At 35.6% G+C, this 23,537-nt stretch overlaps 2 protein-coding genes across 4 annotated transcripts; both read left to right on the top strand.

Annotated features, from left to right (window-relative positions):
• The first annotated feature begins 782 nt into the window (after positions 1 to 782).
• Positions 783 to 5,469, top strand: ttpa (tocopherol (alpha) transfer protein). The gene is made up of 5 exons (XM_073849277.1): positions 783 to 1,027; positions 1,873 to 2,026; positions 2,909 to 3,102; positions 3,353 to 3,463; positions 3,926 to 5,469. Exons 1-5 carry the CDS (start codon positions 833 to 835, stop codon positions 4,133 to 4,135), a joined length of 864 nt encoding a protein of 287 aa, XP_073705378.1. The 5' UTR covers positions 783 to 832; the 3' UTR covers positions 4,136 to 5,469.
• A 2,676-nt stretch (positions 5,470 to 8,145) lies between these two features.
• LOC141344959 (uncharacterized) lies at positions 8,146 to 23,408 on the top strand. Of its 3 annotated transcripts, none has more exons than XM_073849862.1 (6): positions 8,146 to 8,304; positions 15,264 to 15,419; positions 15,542 to 15,586; positions 17,606 to 17,674; positions 20,896 to 20,928; positions 22,510 to 23,408. In XM_073849862.1, exons 1-6 carry the CDS (start codon positions 8,268 to 8,270, stop codon positions 22,992 to 22,994), a joined length of 825 nt encoding a protein of 274 aa, XP_073705963.1. In that variant the 5' UTR covers positions 8,146 to 8,267; the 3' UTR covers positions 22,995 to 23,408. The 3 variants fall into 3 exon arrangements, with proteins under 3 accessions (XP_073705963.1, XP_073705962.1, XP_073705964.1); XM_073849861.1 differs by lacking the exon at positions 8,146 to 8,304 and adding an exon at positions 14,202 to 14,359; XM_073849863.1 differs by lacking the exons at positions 8,146 to 8,304; positions 15,542 to 15,586 and adding an exon at positions 14,202 to 14,359.
• The last annotated feature ends 129 nt before the right edge of the window (positions 23,409 to 23,537 follow it).

Here is a 23,537-nt window from a genome sequence, read left to right as displayed (position 1 = left end):
TCAATGTTGATAAGGGACAGCATGTTGCTGATTACCATGATAAAACTTATTTGCTATATACTAGCTTTGACACCTAGGCCTGTTAAAAGCTATAAAAACAGATTAAAATGATACATTATGTGCGTCAGGCGAACTGTTTAGACAGTATGACAAAAACATAAAAAAATACTTTTTTGATACCTTGAAAAGTATTTTTTATTTAATTTTATTTGCAAAAGGAATAGTCACATGTGACTGCTTTCTTCCAAGAAGCATGTGCTGCATGATATCTAGCTGATTGAACGAATAAGACATGTTGCAACCATTCCCACTTTCCCCTATTGGTTTGCCAGAACAATAGTAATATATTTTTGTTGTCTATAATATAAGTTGTCTTTGACATTTTAGGCATTCTTTAATGACTTACTTTGTGTTTAACTGCTATACAGACAAAAATAATCCTAATATGCACAGCATGTGACAACATGCCCCAATATAGTGTTTAATACTTTAAGTTAGTATAGCAGTGGAAATGGACATCAAAATGAATAATTCATTTAACATTCTGGTTAACTCTCTCCTAAACAATCTGGAGGAATTACTGTAGGCTAGGCTATCTTTGTCAGGAATGTCCTCAGTTTTGAATAAGGCGTGGGTCATTTGTGTTTACGCTGATGAAAGACAAGTCATCCTACAAAGTTTTCTGGGTTAATGTTTGACGAAACTTGACCTGTACAAAGGTGAAAAAACATTAGGCGATAGTTGTCAATGGGATGTGAGGGGCTCATTCCCTGCCCCCTTTTACGTAATACCCCTGTTCAGAAAACATGACACTCGATGGACTCGAGCAGATATGAAGTCTGAAGAAGCTGACAACATCGAAGAATTAAATAATTTACCTATAGACTCTATTCGGATTGCACCGTATTTGTCAGAACTGAAACAAAAAGCAGCAATAGAAAAAAGCATTCGAGACTTGAATTTGTCGGAAACTTTTCTGATACGGTTTCTGCAGGCGAGAGACTTCGATGTGGCACTGGCACTTAAGGTTTGTAGCACTACTTAACACCCTTGAATGAACTCAACTGATATTAACTTGTAAACCAATCCGCGTGCTTTATGTAGCGATAGTGATAACGCTGATACGTGATTTGATTACCAATAATATTTACTGCAGACAGGCCCATTAACACTCACACGTCACATAGGCTAGTGTATGAGTCTAACGGGTCATTTCCGAATTATGTTAATAATTTATGCGAAAGAAAATTTATGCAAGCATGTCATCGCTTGTTTGGTTTTCATAATTGTTATTTTTACCTAGGATTTATGGTAACTGAGATCAAATATGTGATCCTGGACCACAAAACCAGTCTTAAGCAGCAGGGGTATATTTGTAGCAATAGTCAAAAATATACTGTATGGGTCAAAATGATCGATTTTTTTTATGCCAAAAATCATTAGGATATTAAGTAAAGGTAATGTTCCATTAAGATATTTTCTTAATTTCCTACCGTAAACATTTTTTGATTAATAATATGCATTGATATGAATTTAATTTGGACAACTTCAGAGGTAATTTTCTCTATATTATAATTTTTTTACACCTTCAGATTTCAGATTTTTAGTTAGTTGTATCTCGGACAGATATTGTCCTATCTTAGCAAACCATACATCAATGGAAAGCTTGTTCACTTTCAGATGATGTATAAAATCAATTAAAAAAATACCCTTATGACTGGTTTTGTGGTATCATATAGTTTAACTTTGAGGTCGTTTCAGCCATGCGTGTTAGCAATTCTATGTTGTCTAGCTGACATTGCATTCAGATATCAACCCAACCATAATCAATGCAATGAGCCATGCTCTTGTTCTTGTGTTTTTCATTCACAGCTGTTGATTAACTATCATAAATGGAGACAAGAATGTCCAGAAATAACAGCCGATCTGCGGCCATCATCCGTCATTGGACTTCTGCAAAACAATTACCATGGGGTTTTGAGAACACGAGATGATGCTGGAAGTCGAGTTCTAATCTATCGGATTGGCAAGTACATACACAATTTTTTAAGGGGACATTTTAGGATCTTCATAAAATGTCTGCAACATATTTTGGTTAAAATTCCTCAATGGTTGTGTAAAACAACACCCTTTTTACCCTCTCAACAACAGCACTCGTTTTGGTAGATATCACTTTAGACCATCTTTATTTTTTTTTTGTATATTTGGTGGCGCCATGGTACCGTCAAAAACTTAAAAGGCTCTTATGTACACTTTTACAAAACACCTCAATTGCTTACAAGACATTGTTGTCGCTGCTCCAGTGCCGATAAAATGGCGGACAGTGTACAACTCATAGATATATACGTAGATGCTTCATTAGCGTCTGTCTATGGGCCGTTATAAGCCGTCCGCCATATTGCAGCGGTCAACTTGACGTCATTCACCCATAGATCTATAGTAATCACTGAATATTTGAAATGCCACAGTCCTGCACATTCGTTGGTCTGCGAACCTATAGTATGGCGAATGACGTCAGGTTGATCTTTCCAACATGGCGGACGCATCTACGTGCTTGGAGCGGTATCTACTTATATATATCTATGGTACAACTGGCTAAGGGTGAAAATATGCTAATATGGGACAGTCTGTCAGCGGCTGTGGGTGGGGCCTAAGCAGTATGACATCATACTGCTCAGGAAATCAAAACTGCTTTATAATTGAGACTGTTTAGGTTTATGGGGGATTTAAAAAAAAAAACAGTGAATAGATTTTTATCATTGTAGGGCGGTTGTGTCCACACACTGCTAAGACACATTTATAAGCAAACACCATGTAAAAGTTAATTTTGCATCCAGTGTTCTCTTTAAAAAGTTGTTTCAGTCATTAAAACGGCGAATATCACACATTTTCAAACACTGTTTTTCAGGTCAGTGGAACCCCAAAGAATTCACAGCGTATGAGGTTTTCCGTGTGAGCCTCATAACATCAGAGTTGATTGTTCGAGAATGGGAGACTCAAAGAAATGGACTCAAAGTTATTTTTGATCTCCAAGACTGGTGCTTCGCACACGCCCTGCAGATAAATCCTTCCTTGGCGAAAAAGATATCTTCTGTACTCACAGTACGTATACACTGAAACAGTTTCACAAAAAGACATTACTTATTCAGATTTCTGGAGAAGATCTGGCTTTAACACCTCTAAATGTATCAGGAAAAACTTGCTTATCAATGTACTGTACAATTTGTTTGTATACAAAAAGTGTATACACATTTTTTTTCTTTTATAGCAAGCTTACATATTATAAAAAAACTTTGAATACAGTATTGAGTAATTGAAATGAATTCAACAAAACATCAAATCTGTTTTGCAGGACTCTTTTCCTTTGAAAGTACGTGGCATCCATTTGATAAATGAGCCCATTTTTTTCCGTCCAGTCTTTGCCATGATCCGTCCATTTCTTCCAGACAAAATCAAACAACGGGTTAGTCACATTAAAGTATATTTGACCCTGGACCACAAAACCAGTCATAAGGGTTTTAATTGATTTATACATCAAAGCTGACTAAATAAGCTTTCTATTGATATATGGTTTGTTAGGATGGGACAATATTTGGCAGAGATAAAATTGCCTTTAAAGTTGTTCAAATGAAATCCTGAGCAATATTACTAATCGAAAATTGAGTTTTGATATATTTATGGAAGGAAATTTACAAAATATCTTCATGGAACATGATCTTTACTCAATATCCTAATGATTTTTGGCATTAAAAAAAAGCTATAATTTTGACCCATACAATGTATTTTTGCCTATTGCTACAAATATAGCTACGACTTATGACTGGTTTTGTGGTCCTGGGTCACATATATGTGTGATTTTAAGAGTATTTACTATAATAACTTTAATATCTACGGTGATGCTACTAACCGTTGTGTTTTTTTGTAGGTTCAAATGCATGGCAGTTCATATGCCCAAAGTCTCTGCGATTACTTTCCGAACGCTATACTCCCTCCTGAGTATGGAGGAACTGGACCCAGCATAAATGAAGTGTGCCAAGACTGGACTGAGTACATCATGCAGTCTGAAGACTATCTCCATAGGCTCTCTCTAGACTTCGGTGGAGGAGATGCCTCTCAGTCATCTGCCTATAAGTGATTACAATGAAGGTATTTCTGACCATATTTCTGCTGGACAGGTTACACACTTCCTCTGAAATTTAGGATAATATTGCTGACTTAAAGTTCATCCAAAAATTAAAATGTACTCACCCTGAGGCCTTTCAAGATTCTCAACTGGAACAGATTTGGAGAAATCACTACAGTGAATGGGTGCCATCAGAATAAGAGTTTAAAGAGTTGATAAAAACATTACAGTAATCCACAGAGAGTCCTCTATCCATAATATTGTTTTCTTTAGTAAAAAGTCATCTAATCTGAATCAGGAGAGAAGTATACACCGATCAAGCACTGTTTATAAGCAAAAAAGTTCAAAATGGTTTCAAAGTAATTTGTCTGCAAATGGCCTGAAAGTGAGTAATTTTTCATTTTTGGGAGAAGTATTCCTTTAAATTGTAGAGCATATTATTGTAAACTTATATGCTTTACTTATATACTTATACCTTTTTCATATTGCACATGAATTAATGGCGCAGCTTTTTAAATTGTCTGCTTATTAGCTCTCCTGATATTCCAAACTGGAAAAAAGTGAAATTCCCAAGTGAAATTTATTTTTGAATAATGTGATTTTACTGAATTCTATAGCACAGATATTCATTTCAAGTACTTGATATACCTCTGAAGATACAATATAGTGTCAGAAGGATTCCACAGTCACTTGTAAATAACACAAGTGTACAATGTTGTGCGTGACCAAAATATCAAAGTGCCTTTGTTCTTTATACTTACTGAACTGTCAGTGTTTTTATTGTTGTATCATAACAATAGACATAACTCAGGATGTTACATAAGTCTCTGTGTGTCTTGAAGATATTGTTGCTCTTAAGTCGAATGATCTGTAATGAAACTGTAAACGGCAGCATTCATTAACTAATTAAAGCGCATTTTAAATAAATAAACAGCTGAAGACATGCACTGTAGACAAAAGGCTACACCAAGTGGGATTTTAAAATGGCACTTTGGTCTATTGCCTTTTGCTCTGATTCTTAAACAAATATAAACAGAGACTGATGACCTTACTGGAGCGCTTCATGTTTACAGATTTCCTTCAATGTGAATTTCTGAAACCATGTATATGATCCTTATTTGTGGACCCTTTTTTTTGTCAGACAGTGTCTAAAGAGAAGAAAATGACTGTTTTATACTATGATTATGTTTTAGAATTGTGCTTTCCTCACTTGTTATTGAACTATGGCTATTAGTCCTAGTTTTTTTCAGTTAAATGTACATTATCATAATGATAAAAAGATCAACACAGATTTATTAATACACAATGTGCAGCTCAAATAAACTTGGCAGCCAGACAAATGCAAAGGTCATTGTGTGAAATTCTTTCCCTGATTTGTTGAAATCTCGGTTCTTCGGTATTTATCTACTAATCTTCAGTATTGATTCTTATAAAATTCTTATTATATATATGATAAGATTGTAAGATATAAACAATAAGAAGATATAGTATTAATAGTAACAATGAGAATGTCACTAAGAATTATTTAAATCATAGTTTTGTAGTCTGGTTAGGGACATAAGACTTGAATGTTAAATCTTCAGGGGGAACAAAGAAGATCCTAAGACAATTCCTCCATATCACCATGGCATAATTGCGTAACTTTATACCCCAGTTTTGTCATATACGCTTAAGAATATTGTTGAATTTATTGAGGCTATATTTTAGCCAATTATTGCACGCCCTCTGCTGGTAAAAATACAAAATACACTAGAAGTGATTTTTTTTTACAACGTCACACTAACTAGTAATATCTATATTGTGAAACATTATATGCTGACAGCTACCACTTCAGAATGTATATGCAAATGTATCCTGAAGATTTAGACTGTGAATTACAGTGAATGACACTTTCTCACACATGCCAAATGGTGGGAAGGGCCCAAATGGTTCTTGCACCTACAAGCATTCATCTAGAAACTTCTCATGCTAACAAAGCAAGAATATTGTGGTATGTCTATTGTATGTGTTATGTCACTTGTTGTTATGGTTGTTAAAATGGATTTTGCACTGATCTAATTAAATCAAAGTTAATCTTGCTTTCTTATCTTTCAGTTACTATGACTGGCATGTGTAGTGACGGCATTGTATGAGAAGTTAGAATAATTCAAATACATTTATTCAATTACAAATACATTTATTCAAGTACCTTATACACTACCAGTCAAAAGTTTTTGAACAGTAAGATTTTTATCGTTTTTTTTTTTAAAGAAGTCTCCTCTGCTCACCAAGCCTGCATTTTTTGATCCAAAGTACATCAATAATAATAACAATTTAAATAACTGTTTTCTATGTGAATAATATATTTCATATTATATTTTATTTCTGTGATTTCAAAGCTGAATATTTAGTGTCATTACTCCAAATGATTCTTCAGAAATCATTTAAAAATTCTTATTTGCTGCTCAAAACATGTTAAAAACAGCTGAGTAGAATTTTTCAGGTTTCTTTGATGAATACAAAGTTCAGAAGAACAGCATTTTTCTGAAATAGAAATTTTTGTAACATTATAAATGTCTTTATCATCACTTTTGATCAATTTAAAGCATCCCTGCTGAATAGAAGTATTAATTTCTATAACCCCCCCCCCTTTTTATTTCAGATAAATGCTGATATATGTTATATGATATATGTTTTAAATAGTAATAATAATACAATTAATAAAAACAATAACAATAATAATACATGTTTCTTGCACAGCAAATCAGCATATTAGAATGATTTCTGGAGGATCATGTGACACTGAAGGCTGGAGTAATACTGCTGAAAATATAGCTTTGATCACATGAATAAATTAGCCTGCATTTTAAAATATATTCAAATGAAAAACAGTTATTTTAAATTGTATTTTTATTATTTTTTTTGTAAAAATGTTACTGTTTTGCTGTACTTTGGATCAAATAAATGCAGGCTTGGTGAGCAGAAGAAACTTAGAAAACATTAAAAATCTTACTGTTCAAAAACTTTTGACTGGTTATGTATATTTGTTAATTGTCTGTGATTCTTTTAGGAGAAAAAAAGGCACTTTCCTAGGGAAATTATCCCATTTGTCCAACAGGATCTGGGTGTGTTTTTCAGCTGAATTTTATCTTCACAACTATTGCATCTGAAAAGCAAACAGTACTTCACTCCTTGTATTAAACTGGGTGAACACAAAACTTAATAGTAATTGTAAATTCTTATCTTTTGTTTTAACATGTTTTTTTTAGGATGGGGAAATTTCAAAAGAATAATTAATGAAAAAATATGTATTTTTTAATTTATCCTATATGATTGTCAGAGAGTTTATAACAGTTTGAAAATAGTTACTAAATAAATTAAATAAATAAGTTTGAACAAGTTTTAAACTTATAAGTGTAAAGTTCCACACTACTTCAGTCACTTAAGGATGAGGTGGACAAAAGCAGAAAGGGGGGTGGGGCACAACTTAAAGTCAATGGAACAATTTGTACCAAGACAAAAGTACAGTTTTCGATTTTAAACCAAATCCGTTTGAATTAGTAAATTAATTAAACAAAAATATATACTCTCGTAATTGTGTTCCATTCAGTATGTTTTTATAGTCTAGTTTTACAAGTAAATTGCTGAAAATATCTTACTTCCAGAGTCCAGGCTGCAATAATTTTGTAAATCACAACCTTCGCAAGCTCTATTTAGGTCACACATAACACGACGAAACACTCGACCGTTATAGATAAGAATTATGATAATGTAAATTATTTTGCATTCACAGCACTGTGTGAAAGATACAGATTGGATCTCGCGATAAGTCCAACCTTCCATCTTGCCACGTTCCAGTGCTGGCAGAAAAAAAACAGGAAAGAACTGGGCGGTTCTACCTCGCAGGTATCCACACGATTGAATAAGTCATCAGCCACTGCTCAGCGATTGGATGACATTTTGATTTTCCCCGCCCACAACGGCATTGTCTGGACGGTATTGGTCGACCGTTTAGTCACTCAAAAGGGGGATGGGTTGCTACGGGCCTCGGTGTATGAAGGCATAGGGATTTGATTTTGCAGGGCATCAGTACCAGAACTGAGACTGGAATTACAGTCAATTCATTTGTTACAGAACAAGAAACGTCGAAGACCTACCATTCGCAATGGCCAAGAAAAACGCAAAAGGACAAGTTAAAAAAGGTGTGTATGTTTATGTTTTGTTCGTCAGAAATACGTATTTCTACGAAGGCCTGAAAGTTAATCGAGCGGCAGGATTGATTTTTGTTTATCTATTTTAAATGCACTGTGTAGAGATTATAAAGGCGCAAATACCCCAGTGTATTGTGTCGACTTCAGTCAAACTACGTTAGTTGTGTTACACCGTAACCACAAATAGTTCAATCATTGCTGCATTTTAAGCAAGTGAGAACTTTTCTCTCCGAAACAGACTGAGAGGGGTGTATTAAATCCCCCTGAACTTGTGAAAGCTCAGTGTGAAAACTGATCGGATTGTTTGCAGAACTTCTGCATGCTTTTAGCATTGCAGGAGCAGCGCCAGGCCTAGTTTATAGTACTGTTTGTTAATTCCGACAGCAAATGACCTATATTTTCAGATAAATGTTTGCACATCGCTGGAGCCAGAGTTGCCCCAGTGCGAGCTCTTAAATGCTCACGTGTCAATATTGGGAGAGTGTGGGAGGGGTTACACGTGGCCTCTAGGGTCCCATGTCCCCACACACCCTGTAATTAAAAAGAAAGTCCGCCACACAGCAGGACCCCACCGCTGGTTAACAACGTCCGGGTGTTGGGTTGGCTATCTAGCTAATATTATTGACTTTAGTGGCTATTATGTAAGTCGAGTGGTAGATTAACTATAGGAATGTTGAAGTTACACAAACCCCTATCCACCTTATTTTGCAGGGCCATTTGTAAATTAAATGTGTCTGGCTTCCGGTCTCATGCAGTTCCAGCTATTTTTAGCTGTACAAAATGGCTAGTTTTGCAGCTTGATATTACAAACTGGTGTGTTTACCATATTATTTTAATGTATCTTAATTATGAACGCAGTGTTGCAAACAGTTTTACCATTTACTGCATGATGTTATTCTTTTCGTTGTTTCCCTACGGCAGCATATGAACCAGAAGTCTCTCAAATTACTAGAAAACCACTTTCTTCTGCATTGAAATATAAGTAGTGAAATTTTAGACACGGGTATAGTGAAGTTTCATCATATGAGCTGACTTTAAGTTTACACTGTAGAATTGTTTTTGTTTTTTTGGCGTTATTTGGTGTTGTGTGTGTGTGTTACCCTGTTTGTCAGGGCCGCTGTGCACTTTCTATTTATGTTTGTTAGCTAAAGTTCATGGACAAGCTTTTTTTATTCATGCAAAAGCTTAATTGATCATGTGGCTGTCTTATTTCAAAACCTGATTTATTACGGTGGTTATCTCTGTATTTTGAGCCAATAAAGCAGACCAGGCAGATTTGAAAAAATGCATTTATGCCTGAATACAGGAATTAAATGCCATGTAGTGATGCCTGATTACTCATCAAATTTTTATTTGTCTTTTATTGATATGTTTGTGTCAGTGAGTTGCCACTTGAACCACCATTTATTATTTGATATAGAGGGTTTTCTTGATGCGATCAATCGGCCAAGTTGGTGGCACTGAACATAAACATTGCCACTGAACCAAAGGAAACGTGCATATTTTGCTGATTATTCCTGCTGATAATGGTCAATTATTGTCATGTTTTGGGCTGTACTAATTGGTCAGACTGGGAAAAACATTTGAAGTACTCTAGACTGCCAAAAGTTATAACAAATCTAGGAGAAGAGTCCAAAAATTAGCAACAAAAGGCGTTTGTGGTTGGCCAAACTGAACCGGGATTTCCAGGGCAAGAATTCAGATGGCATGGATATTTGTTCTTATCATTTCCAGTCAGGTAGATAAAATATTAGGCTAATATCTTAATTAGTACTGCTTGTATGTATCTTTACCACTTATTAACTTAAGTTTGTCAAAATATTACACCCTTTTTCCGTTTACTAAGTCCTTTTCTACATGATTTAGCAGCTTCTACACATTTATTCCTTGGTTTGGACCAGATATTATATCTCCAATATGGCCGTGCATCCGGGTAACTGACCAAATCGTGACTCAAGTGCAAACCCTCTATAAGCATTCACATTCCATTTCTGTCCATTAAACATTACATTTTATGGTGTTTATCCATCATGGAAAACTTGTCCTGTAATGATGATAATCTAGAGCCACACCCATTTAAATGTGTACTGAAGGAAAACATTTACAAAACCAGTATCCTTAGATTGATGCATTTATAGTGCACTGCTTTGAAAGGAGAGCTCAGATGGTTATAACGTGGTGCAATGCCCTCTTTTATCAAATGTCTAAATCATTACTTTCAGGGATCTTTTCAGCTGCAGACAATTTCTTGCTGGGTCCCACAGAAATGGTAAAGAAATGACAGTCTGTCATGATGTGCTTGCGTTTGTTTTTTTATCAAGGATTTCTCCATTGATTTCACTGTTCTGTTTAAATAACCTTGCATGTGTGTTTTTCCTCATGGGCATTTAAAGGGATAGTTCACCCAAAAATGAAAATTCTGTCAATAATTGCTCACTCTCATGCTGTTCCAAACTTGTAAGACCTTCGTTCATCTTAGGAACACAAATTAAGATGTTCTTGATTAAATTCAAGAGCTCTCTGACCCTCCATAGACAGCAGGGGTCCTTCCATGTTCAAGGGCCAGAAATATATGAAAGTATCCTAATTTGTGTTCTGAAGATGAACAAAGGTCTTATGGGTTTGGAACAGCATGAGGGTGAGTAATTAATGACAGAATTTTCATTTTTGGGTGAACTCGTTGAACCCTTTAATTCAATGAAATTCTCTGTCATGTTTAGTTTTTTGTAGTAAATATTTTATTTGCTTTTGGTAAATGCAGTGTGCATCTCAGAATATTTTGTGTTTAACAAGTAACATCATTCAGTCCAGCTATTCTTAAGTATGGCAATAATATTTATATGTAGCCTAACATTTGAACTCGTGTTGTGACATTAGACAACCCACTAGACTTAAACCAGTGTATAATGTATTATTCTAAAGCAGTGTCAGCTGGTCATTCAGGATTCCAGTCGGGGGTGTATATGCTGATAAAATCACACAAGGGGTTAATGTCCAGGGTTTGTTCGTGTGACCAGACAGGAACTGCTTGCTTTACGCTGTGGGGTGTGTAGATATGACTGAAGAAGAGAGGGTAATTCAAGGCATACATTCCACTACAGTGTTATGCAAGCTGGACGATGAACATTGTGTGCCACAAAAGCATAGTCAAAGCATTGACAAAAGCCGTATGAAGCACTGTTTGTCATAGCAGGTATAAACGGTGGAGGGGAAGATGTTGATTGGGTAACAATGGAAGCCATTTGACTGTAGATTTAGAGACGAGCTGAGTGTGTGTATAGTGGGTGTGTCTTGTCTCCAAACACTGCCTGCAGCTTTGATCTAGCTCAAAGATTCAAATGTTTTATCAGTGCAGGATTAACTATTACAACCCTCTACAATGTGAGTAAATTACTAGCATATGCAATTGAATCTTCTCTATAGGCGACTAAATGATGTCTAACATTAGCCATTGGCTAATAAATTCTTAGATTTTACTCACCAGTGTTTGAGTTGGAGACCAAGTAAAAGTTTAGCACATATATGGGTCATTCTGTGTCAAATCAACCAAATTTCAAAAACTTCACCGGCTCAATAGTGATGAAAGCTAAAATATCAAATGTTATTAATATTTACTGAGTAATCCACTGTTTTGTAGAGGGAGGTCAAATAGGCAATTTTCACCTTCGATTCAGAGTCAAGTTACTGGGAGGCTAAAAATGACTTCAGAAAGATGGCAGCATCATTATCTTGATTTTACACAGAGATTTGTAGTTATATTAGTAAAATCTGTTGACTTAAGCAATTATTTTATTTGTTCAGACCCAGTATCTAAAAGAGTATTAGGATATCTTTAAAAGAGTAGTTCACTTTTCATAAAGGCAGCCATATCACCCTGTAGCCCAAGACTGGTCGCCCACTGAAGCTAAGCAGGGTTGAGCCTGGTCAGTACTTGGATGGGAGACCTCCTGGGAAAACTAGGTTGCTGCTGGAAGAGGTGCTAGTGAGGCCAGCAGGGGGTGCTCACCCTGTGGTCTGTGTGGGTCTTAGCACCCCAGTATAGTGACGGGGACACTATACTGCCAAAAAGCACCGTCCTTCGGATGAGATGTTAAACCGAGGTCCTGACTCTCTGTGGTCCCAGGATGTCTTTCGAAAAGAGTAGAGGTGTGACCTTGGCATTCCTGGCTGAATCATCCCCATATTCCGATTGGCTTCATCACTCTGTCTCCTCTCCACCAGTAAGCTGGTGTGTGGTGGGCGTTCTGGCGCACTATGGCTGCCGTCGCATCATCCAGGTGGATGCTGCAAACTGGTGGTGGATGAGGAGATACCCCTGACGCTGTAAAGCGCTTTGAGTGTCTAGAAAAGCGCTATATAAATGTAACGAATTATTATTAGAACAAAAATGTACAGATAATGTACTCATCCCCTTGTCATCCAAGATGTTCATGTCTTTCTTTCTTCAGTTGTAAGGAAATTGTGTTTTTTGAGGAAAACATTTCAGGATTTCTCTCCATATAATAAACTTCAATGGTGCCCCCGAGTTTGAACTTCCAAAATGCAGTTTAAATGCAGCTTCAAAGAGCTCTAAACGACCCCAGCCGAGGAATAAAGGTCTTATCTAGCAAAACGATCGGTTATTTTCTAAAAACATTTACAACTTGTATACTTAATCTCAAGCGCTCGTCTTGCCGAGCTAGACAAGATGGGCATTTTTTTTTTTTTTTTTTTTTAGAAAAGAACCCATTGTTTTGCTAGATAAGACCCTTCTTTCCTCGCCTGGGATTGTTTAGAGCCCTTTGAAGCTGCATTTTGGAAGTTCAAACTCGGGGGCACCATAGAAGTCCATTATATGGAGAGAAATCCTGAAATGTTTTCCTCAAAAAACATAATTTCCTTACGACTGAAGAAAGAAAGACATGAACATCTTGGATGACATGGGGGTGAGTACCTTAGCTGTAAATTTTTAGTTCTGAAAGTGAACTACTCCTTTAATACTTCTTTAGTTACAGGCATTCAAACTTTGCAGAAACACTTACCATGTTGTTTTCCCATTTTTAATGATCACAATTTGTACATAATGCAACAAAGATTGCTAAAGTAATCAGATTTTACTAATAGAACTACCAATTCATTTTACCCCCCTGTAACTCTGAATCTAAAATGAAAATTGCCATTTTGCCCGCCTTCTACAAAATAGTGGCTATATATAAATAAGAAGCAAGGGTGCTGATCAAAGTAAGACTGGAGTAAAAAAATTGGCTTTGCAATCACAGGAATACATTTTATTTATATATATATATATATATATATTAAATAGAAACCAGTTATTTTAAACTGGTAATATTTCAGTTTGATCACATAAATGCATCCCTAGAGAGCACAAGAGGGAGATTTTGAGTGATATTCTTGGTGGTGATAGATTATTAAGTACATTATGGTCATTTTACTTAGCTGAAAATGTTAGTATAATGCAGTTTTTTCTGTTTTAGCTCTGTCTAGTTTGTTTTTGACAAATCGAAGCAGAAGCCACCGCTAACATGTTTATTATTTCATCAAGAAACTCGGGAGACCGGTCCTTGTATGGAAAATAAATGGCTCTGTGGCAAGAGAGTTGCTGTAAGTTTGCCAAGAATTAAATGCTCCTCTGCCTGGCGGCTAAAAAATGCCTTCCAAAGTTTGATTTGCATGTCATTAAAACGCATGCATGTGACGACAGTGTCCTCCATTGTGTGCTACACTTTCGTTAAGTATAGAAATTTGGATGACCAATCAGCCTTTTCAGTTTTCATATGTGACGGGATGGAGTGGGATTTGCCTCTACCCTTTATGAGTGCTTGAGATTTTCTGGCTTTCAAGCAGACAGTTCTAAAAATAATCCATTTGCTGGTCGAGTTCCATATTAAGTTCCGGCTCAATTCACAAGGAACAAAAAGGGAGGAGACCTGCTGTTGTACAGGGGTTTGGGGTAGGATTGGGGTTAAAGACGCTTTCTTCTTCCCCACTTTGCTTGGAGGAATGGGGGAGCCGAATGCAGAGGTCAAGGTGGTGAACGAAGAAACCGGTATAGTAGTATTTTTATGATTTGAAATAACCTTTTACAACAACTGATGACATTTAATAAATCCCAGGGGTGTGAGAGAAAGCCTTAACATTTGAAAATGAATATAATAATACTGCATACTAAATTTTAACGTTTAATTTGTATTTTGAGTATCTGAGCAGCAGCATTTTGATTCTTACAAGATTTTTACAAGATGCCTTAAGTGCCCTGAATTGTGTTGTTATAATGTTTCATTGTGCAGTCAGTTTGTATTTGACACCTGTACAAACTATAAAGAGAATTTCTTTTGTCGTAAGACTTTAGTGTAGGTATTGCTATCTGTATATCTGTTACTAACGTTTGTAGTGTGCATGTGCGCATGAACAAATGTGTGGTTTGACCTAGCAGAACGTAGCGGACAAAACACCTGTTCATTCTTCCCACTAGAGCTCTGAATGCAGATGTATTTATACCGCGGTTCCATGAGGAGTGTCAACAGACCTCAGAATAACTACACACTTTTAGACTTTTGTCACCTTGTGCTTACTATAGATTCAGATGGAATTTTTAAACATCTTAAAGGGAATCTTTCATTTGAACCAAAATCCCTTGGAACTTACTCATGCATTTGAATATAGAAAGAATTGATTGGTCTCCAGCAGATTTTCAGCTTCAAAGCTAATGTTACATAGTCTATTAACAGGTGGCCTTGAGTAAAAACTTGTGTGTACTGTAATACTAAAGGACTAATCTTACTTTCAAAGTCATGGTTTAATTCTGAGCATGCATTCCTCGTTCACACAAGGGTTTTGCTGTGCTGCATTGATTTGATTTTGTTAAATGAATGCATTTTGCGTAACCTTTAGTTTTTATTTATTTCTTCCTGTCATTGTGTGTAATCTAATCTTATTCTTTTATGATTCAGACGCCAAGCCACAGCAGGCGCATAAGAATGGAAAGAAGGCAGAGGTTGGAGGAGGAACCTCGTTTTTCACTTGGTTCATGGTTTTGGCTTTGCTGGGCGTCTGGACCTCTGTAGCTGTGGTGTATTTTGACCTTGTTGACTATCAGGGTGTAATTGGTGAGTCTTTGCTTTCTCTTATTCGGATTTTGTGTATATCGTGATTGTAGTTTTAAAAATACTTATTACATAAATGTTATATGTAATGCATTTTTGTATATCTGGCCTTAATTTGCATGCAGCCAAAGCAAAGGACTTGCGCTATAATCTTTCAGAGGTATTACAAGGTATGACATCTGAACCGGTGAATGAAATCACCACCATATATCTCATTTCTTTGAACCTGTCATTTTAAATTACAGTTAAAGTGGGGAAGTGATCTGTCATTTGATTATTAGTTCTGTTTTGGTGTGATTTTCCATACTTTAATATAACTGTACACTACATTTACACTACTAGTCAAAGGTTTTTTGAACAGTAATATGAGTTTTTTTTTTTTTTTAAAAGGTCTCTTCTGCTCACCAAGCCTGCATTTATTCGTCCAAAGTATGCCAAAAACTGTACATTTTAATATTTGTACTGTTTAAAATAACTGTTTTCTATTTGAATATATTTTTAAGTTTAATTTCTTCCTGTGGACTCAAAGCTGAATTTTTAGCATTATTACTCCAGTCTTCAGTGTCTCATGATCCTTCAGAAATCATTCTAATATGCTGATTTGCTGTTAAAAAACATTTATTATTATTATGTCGAAAACAGCTGAGTAGAATTTTTTTTTCAGGTTTCTTTGATGAATAGATACTTCAGAAGAACAGCATTTATCTAAAATAGAAATCTTTTGTAACATTATAAATGTCTTTATCATCACTTTTGATCAGTTAAAGCATCCTTGCTAAATAAAGTATTAATTTCTGTAATTTCCTCTCCAGAAGATTATACTGACTTTTGAATAGTATAGTGTATAATGTTACAAAAGCTTATTATTTTAGATAAATGCTGATCTTGGATCTTTCTATTCATCAAAGAATCCAAAAAAATGCACTTAACTGTTTTAAATATTGATGATAACAATAAAAATATAAATGTTGAACAGCAAATCAGCATATTAGAATGATTTCTGAAGGATCATGTGACACTAAAGACTGGAGTAATGATGCTGAAAGTTTAGCTTTGATCACAGGAATAAATTACATTTTAAAATATATTTAAATACAAAGCAGTTCTTTTAAATAGTAAACATATTTCAGAATTAGGGGTGGGCGATATGACCTAAAATTAATATCACGGTATTTTTCATCTTTTGAACGGTGCCGGTATAATATCACGGTATTACTTTTTTTGGTACATTTTCGGGAAAAGTCCCGGTCGTCCCGGTCGTCCCGATTGCCACTCCGCCCCTGGTATAGGCTACAGGGCCGACCTTTCTTCACGATGTTTCACCAGCCGTTTAATGGCCACTCCCCTTTTACCACCTGCAAAGCTGATACGAATATGTTTTACTTTTTTTATTTACAACAAGATATATAGTATAAGGACAGGTATTCAGACCACAACTGAACGTTTGAAGAAAATTTAATGTTTTAAATATACCGGTATTGACGGTATTAGAAAATCCATGTCGTGGCGCTATCTCACACCGGTGATGACTATGACACCGGTGTACCGCCCACCCCTATTCAGAATATTACTGCTTTTGCTGCATTTTGGATCAAGTAAATGCAGGCTTGGTGAGCAGAAAAGACTTCTTTAAAAAAAGACATTCAAAATCTTACTGTTCAAAAACTTTTGACTTGTAGTGTATGAAAATGTACTCTGAAGGTTTGGGGTCAGTATGTGTTTTTGAAAGTGTTTATTTGGCAATGATGCATTAAATTTGATCAAAAGTGACAGTAAAGACATTTATAATGTTATATACATTTTCTATTTAACATAATTCAGTTTATTTGAACTCTCTGTTCATCAAAGAATCCTGTGAAAAAAAAATCATGGTTTCCACAAAAATGAGCATAAGACACTTCTTTCAAAAACTAAAATACTGACACCAACACTTTTGAATGTTGTATTTGAACATGATAATGTAAGTGTATTGAGGTTTGTTAAGGACTTCTTAAGAAAAAGTTGTTATAATGCAAGTTTATTTGCTATAGAATTATTTAAAATAATATTAAGGACATTTCTTAGTTCAAGAAACCTTGTACTATTTGATATAAGGCAAAAAGAGCAATTTAATTTAGGTCCATATATGGCACAATGGATTATTCACAACCCGTGTCAGATGACTAAATCAATTTCCTTTACTTTAATAGGTAAACTTGTGTCCTATGATGCTGACGGTGATGGAGACTTTGATGTGGAAGATGCTAAAGTACTACTAGGCAAGTGCAGCGATTTCCCATAAAAAATTTTTAATCAGATGATGTTTTGCATGACTGACTTTGGTTCACTTTTGTGCAGTTTCAAAATAAATCGGAGCGATGCACGTGCATGGAGCTTTTTCATGCTTATTTAAATATCATTTTGTTCAAACAACATTCCATTTTGGAGAAGAAGTGATGAGAGATTATTGCTTGATTGCATGAGTTTGTAATTAGATCAAATTGCCAATATTACATTTAACGCAAGAAGAGAAAATAAAGGGATTTATTTTCTCACTTAGCATGTAGTTTAACTGATTTCACGAGTAACTGAGACATATTCATCAAAAACAGCCCCATTGGTCCTTCCCATGTTTCTTGCATGTGCCTTTCCTCCCTCATTTCATCTTATGCTTTAATAGCATCTTTACCCTCTTTTTTTTAAATTACTAAATCCTTATCTACTAAACCTTGCAAACCAACACCACCCTCTCTCTATGTTCTTGCTCTCCCACTGTTCTTTCTTTCCCTCTCTTTCTCTTTTTCCTTATTTTCCCGTTTGCGTAGGGCTGACCAAAGATGGCAGCAAAGAAAACTCAGACTCCCTCGAGGAGGTCCTCGATATTTTAGCAGAAGAGGGCACTGATTGGTTTCAAGGTTTCTTCACCTTCCTTTATGACATTATGAGTCCTTTTGAAACGCTAGAGGATGAAGAAACCGAGGCAGCAGCGGAGGATGTTGCTGGCGCGTCACAGACTGAAGGGGTTCAGGGCCAAAAGACATGCGTTATTTTAGGCCTCCAAAATCAATAGTCGTGTTTTCTACCGCAGTCGTGACAGAAGCACTTTATTAGAGGAGGACTTGCTCCTTTGACGACTTGATTCTGTTCCTAACACTTGAAGAAATATTTTGTTGGGAAGATCGCCAACAGTCACTTTGGGACCTGTGAACTCTTGAGAAGATGATGTCATTATGAACATTTACATATTTGTAAATATTGAACTTGTGTAGTTTATGCTTCATTGCAGCAACGGCTGTTTCCAACTACTAATACACTATTTACCTTTTGCATATGACCTTAGTGCTGTAAGTTAAACATATCACCTTTGCTGCATGCCTCAGTTACCTTATATCATGAACAACAGTATGTATTTCTATTTCAGACTTGCAATTTAACACTGTACATGTGACCTCTTGTTTATAATCTGATTATCATTTCTCTGTCTTTAGAATCTCAATAGTTTGAGCCTTTTTATAATTACAAAGAATTGCATTTTGGGGTGATTTGCATCCATAGCAGTTTTATATTTCCTTTTAAACTTTTTTTTTTTGGTACTGATCCATACTGAATAGCCAGTTTTGCATAACACTGTCAGTTATTACATTGTTGTGTTTCTTCAATGTCGTGTGAGTTGCCTTTGCTCTCCTTTATCAGAGATTTAGAGGATATTGATAGCTTAGATATACAGTATAATTATATCCCACCCCTTTTGCAGCATTACCTCAATTAAAGGGATAGTTCAGCCAAAAATGAAAATTCTGTCATTAATTATTCATCCTCATGTCAATCCAAACCTGTAAGACCTTCATTCATCTTCAGAACACAAATTTAAGATATTTTTGATGAAATCCGTGAGCTTTCGCCTACATAGACGACAAAGCAACTACCAAATTCATGGCACAGATTTGATAAATTTTAAGAAGCTACAAGAATACTTTTCATGTGTAAGGAAAGCAAAAATAACGACTTTATTTAACAATTTCTTCTCTTCTGTGTCCGTCTTCGTAACATTACGGTTGAACTACTCATGTCACGTGTACTATTTTAATGATGTCTTAACTACTTTTCTGAGTCTTGAACGTGGTAGTTGTGTTTGCTGACTATGCAGGGTCAGAAAGCTCTTGGAATTCATCAAAAATATCTTAATTTGTGTTTAGAAGATGAACGAAGCTCTTACGGGTTTGGAATGACATAAGGGTGAATAATTAATGACAGAATTTTCATTTTTGGGTGAACTATCCCTTTAATAAAATTCAGGCTGAATACCTGTACAATGGTCTGAATGGATTTAATCAAGCGATTGCACATGGATGTCAATTCAGGAACTTCATCAGTTCATCAGCCAAGAAGTAGTTCAGTGGCGTGTGTAGGAAACGTCTCCTGAACCCCAGAGTTCTGTAACCGTCAACAAGTTCCTACCTGCCAATCTAAAGCACCTGAAACAGTGTGCCTGACAAGTAATATAGTGTATATTTATGGCTTCTGTATTACTAGGAGGGAATTGAGAGGGCTATGAATGTGAATATATTAAATATTTTGTATGCAAAAATATAATATTTACTGCATACACATCAGGAATTAATTGCAAAATGGCTGCTTTTGTGTCTGGATGTGTAGAGAATTATTTGTGTGGAATTAGGAATTTAGTTTAGATTCAGAAATATTGTTAGTTATTATTTCCTTCGTTATCACTTAAGTAATTATACCTTCAAGCATTTCAATTCTTGCCATTGTTTTCCATTGTTGGTTTCGTTTGCCTTTTAATTGAAATTCTGTCATTAATTACTCATCCTCGTGTCGTTCCAAACCTGTAAGACTTTCATTCATCTTCGGAACACAAATTAAGAGATTTTTGATGAAATCTGGAAGAGAAGAAATTGTTAAAGTCTTGATTTTTGTTTTCTTTGTGCGCAAAAAGTATTCTTGTAGCTTCATAAAGTTATGGGTAAACCACTGATGTTACATGGACTATTTTAATGATTACCTTTCTGGGCCTTGAACATGTTGGTTGCGTTGCCGTCTATGTAGGGTCAGAAAGCTCTTAGATTTCATCAAAAATATCTTCATTTGTGTTCTGAAAATGAATGAAGGCCTTACTAGTTTGGAACGACATGAGGGTGAGTAATTAATGACAGCATTTTTATTTTTGGGTGAACCATCCATTTAATAAGATTACTTGTCCTCAAATGTTGTACAAAAATCCACTACTTGCAGACAGTGATTTCTTGACGCACATTGTAACTTTACTATCAGAATATTTGAAAATTTGCGTCACCAATCATTATGTGTGTACTAGCATTGTGCATGATGACTCAAACAGTAGAATCAGGTCAGACGTGGGTGAATGGGCTGTATACTTCTTGACATCATTAGTTTTCAAGACCTCAAAGGCAACTGTTACATTGTACAACTGTTTTAATTCGTAGTCACTGACTTTATTTGTCCATCTCATTTACACTAGATGAAAAGAAAGATGTTTCCAGGAGAAAAGGAGGTATTTTTGCACACCTGATTTTGAGTGCATGCAGCAGACTAGCCTCTAGTAGTTTGGTTTGGGATTTTGAAAGTCTTCCAAGTTTTCTCAATTGACTAGCTTCTGTTTGCATGACTAAGCTGACATAAAATATTTTAGGCTACGTATTATGTTTCTGTTTAACCAAGGAGTGTTTAACAATATGACCTTTTGTAGTTGACATTTATGAGTCTGCATGGACGATGACTTGACAAAGAACTACATGCACATGTAAGTCTTGTGTATACTTTTTTCCAGGCTATTTGGAAAAAACACATCCTAAGTACATAATCGTCTAACATAATGTGTACAGTAGTGATTCTCAACCTGGGAGCCGGGACTGTCTAGGGAGCCATTGCAAACTTAGGGAGCCACAGGATGACCTAAATCATTTAAATTATATTATTTTTCTTTTCTTTTTTTTCCTATAAGAACTTCAGAAATCACATGAATTGTGGTCAATTCATTTAATATACAGTTGAAATCAAAAGTTTACATAAACCCTTGCAGAATCTGCAAAATCTTAATTTTACCAAAATAAGAGAGATCATACAAAGTTTATAAATTTATAAAAATGGCCCTGTTCAACAGTTTGCATACACGGCTGTTTTTTTTTTTTTTTTTTTGGTGATAGTTAGTTCATGACTTCCTTGTTTGTCCCACTGTTCTTCAGGAAAATCCTTCAGGTCCCACAAATTCTTTGGTTTTTCAGCATTTTTGTTTTCCAACCTTTCCAACAATGACTGAATGATTTTGAGATTCATCTTTTCACACTGAGGACAACTGAGGGACTCATATGCAACTATTACAGAAGGTTCAAATGCTCACTGATGCTCCAGAAGGAAAAAACAATGCATTAGACGCCAAGAGTGTGAACTTCACAAATCTCAAAATCATACAATCATTGTCGGAAAGCATTCAAATACACAAAAATGCTGAAAAACCAAAGAATTTGTGGGTTTTCTGAAGAACAGAAGGCAGTTTAACTGTTCAGAACAAACAAGGGACTCATGAACAACTATCACTAAACAAAAAACAGCTGTGGATTATTTTGGTAATACAGTATTAAGAATTAAGTGTATGTAAACATTTCAAATGGGTCATTTTTATAAATTCAACTATTTTCTCTTGTGGACTGTGTAAACATCTTTTAGGTGAAATATCCCATTTAGGTCAGTACTAAATAAAAAAAAAATAACATGCACTTTGTATGATCCCTCTTATTTTAATTAAAATTAACATTTTGCAGATTCTGCAAGGTGTATGTACACTTTTGACTTCAAGACTCGCAGTTTCTGTTAAAAAATGAAAATTAGCAGCTTTGTCATAATTACAGCAGAAATATGTTTTGCCTACATGGTGGGCCTTTGGATATTCTGTTGGGCATTCGTCAAGTTAAATGAGTTGAGAACCACTGGTGTAGAGGATATCATAAACATACTAATGAGGGAGTTCTGATGTGAAATGTTTTGCATCATTCCAACTAATTGCGTTGTTGCTTGAGGTGTGTAGTGATATGATTTAGTTACTATGATCACATCATCAAACAAAGTCTCTCCCCAGAGCTTTCCCAAGCCAAAGATGTTGGGTTGAAGCTAAGGGAAGCTCTGAAACAGCAGCTCACCATCATCCACGAAAGAGTGGAGGCTAGGAAGATAGCTAAATTGGCCCTGGCGGAAGTGAGGAACATCCTAGCCAAAGAGGAGGAGGAGAGGACCTTGAACCATATCAGGGAGGAGTCTGAAGCCAAGGCTTGGGAGAGGGCTGAGGCTCGGCTGAGAGAGGAGGGGGAGAGAATAGAAAAGGAGGATGTGGAAAAGGCCATGGAAAGAATTAGAAAGGAGAAGGAAGAAAGAGAGAAAATGGCAGAAATTGAAGAAGCAAAGAAGACTAAGAAGGTGGAAAAGGAAGAGGTGAAGGAAAAGCCAGAGGCTGAAAAGAAATCTCATGAGAAACCTACTGCTGCTGATGACGATGATGGTAAAAAGGTTGAGAAAAATAGAAAAGGCAAAGAATCCAAGAAGTCTGCATCTAAAAAGAAACCATAAGGCAGCGCATTAGTTACTGTTAGATCTTTTTGTTACCATCTGGCTAAATTTAACCTCAGGCCATTGTGAGTCCTTAGAGACCACCCCTTATATAGACCGAAGGCAAGACCTTTTGTCTCTGTGAGAGATGATCAGTGATGTTAATCATAACATTGAGATAGTAGAAGCAAAAGCAGAACAAGGTGCTATACGCTGATCGTCATGTGGAGGTTCTTTTATTTCTCTTAAAAATGTTTGATTTGTTTGAGGGTTGGAACTTGGTTTACTCTTAAAATACTAGCTTTAGTGTGAGATTTCAACATTGATGTTTCTCTGATTTTGTTTATTGTTCATTTATAATTAATACAACCGGTAGTGTTACTTTACTAAGAGAGAACATTTTTGTGTTATCAATAAACTATATGAATCCCCTGATTTGTTTTATCAGTGCTTTGAGTGTTTTTCTTCCTAGTGCTGATTAACTTAAGAAACAAACGGGTCTTTTTTTTTTTTCTAACAAGAATACTTCCATAATAATATCTGTGAACTCTCCTATGAATGTTT

The sequence above is a fragment of the Garra rufa genome, chromosome 10 (assembly GCF_049309525.1).
Source record: "Garra rufa chromosome 10, GarRuf1.0, whole genome shotgun sequence".
NCBI classification, from domain to species: Eukaryota; Metazoa; Chordata; class Actinopteri; order Cypriniformes; family Cyprinidae; genus Garra; species Garra rufa.
Note: the sequence above shows the minus strand (reverse complement) of the source record. Positions and strands in the feature narration are given on the sequence as shown.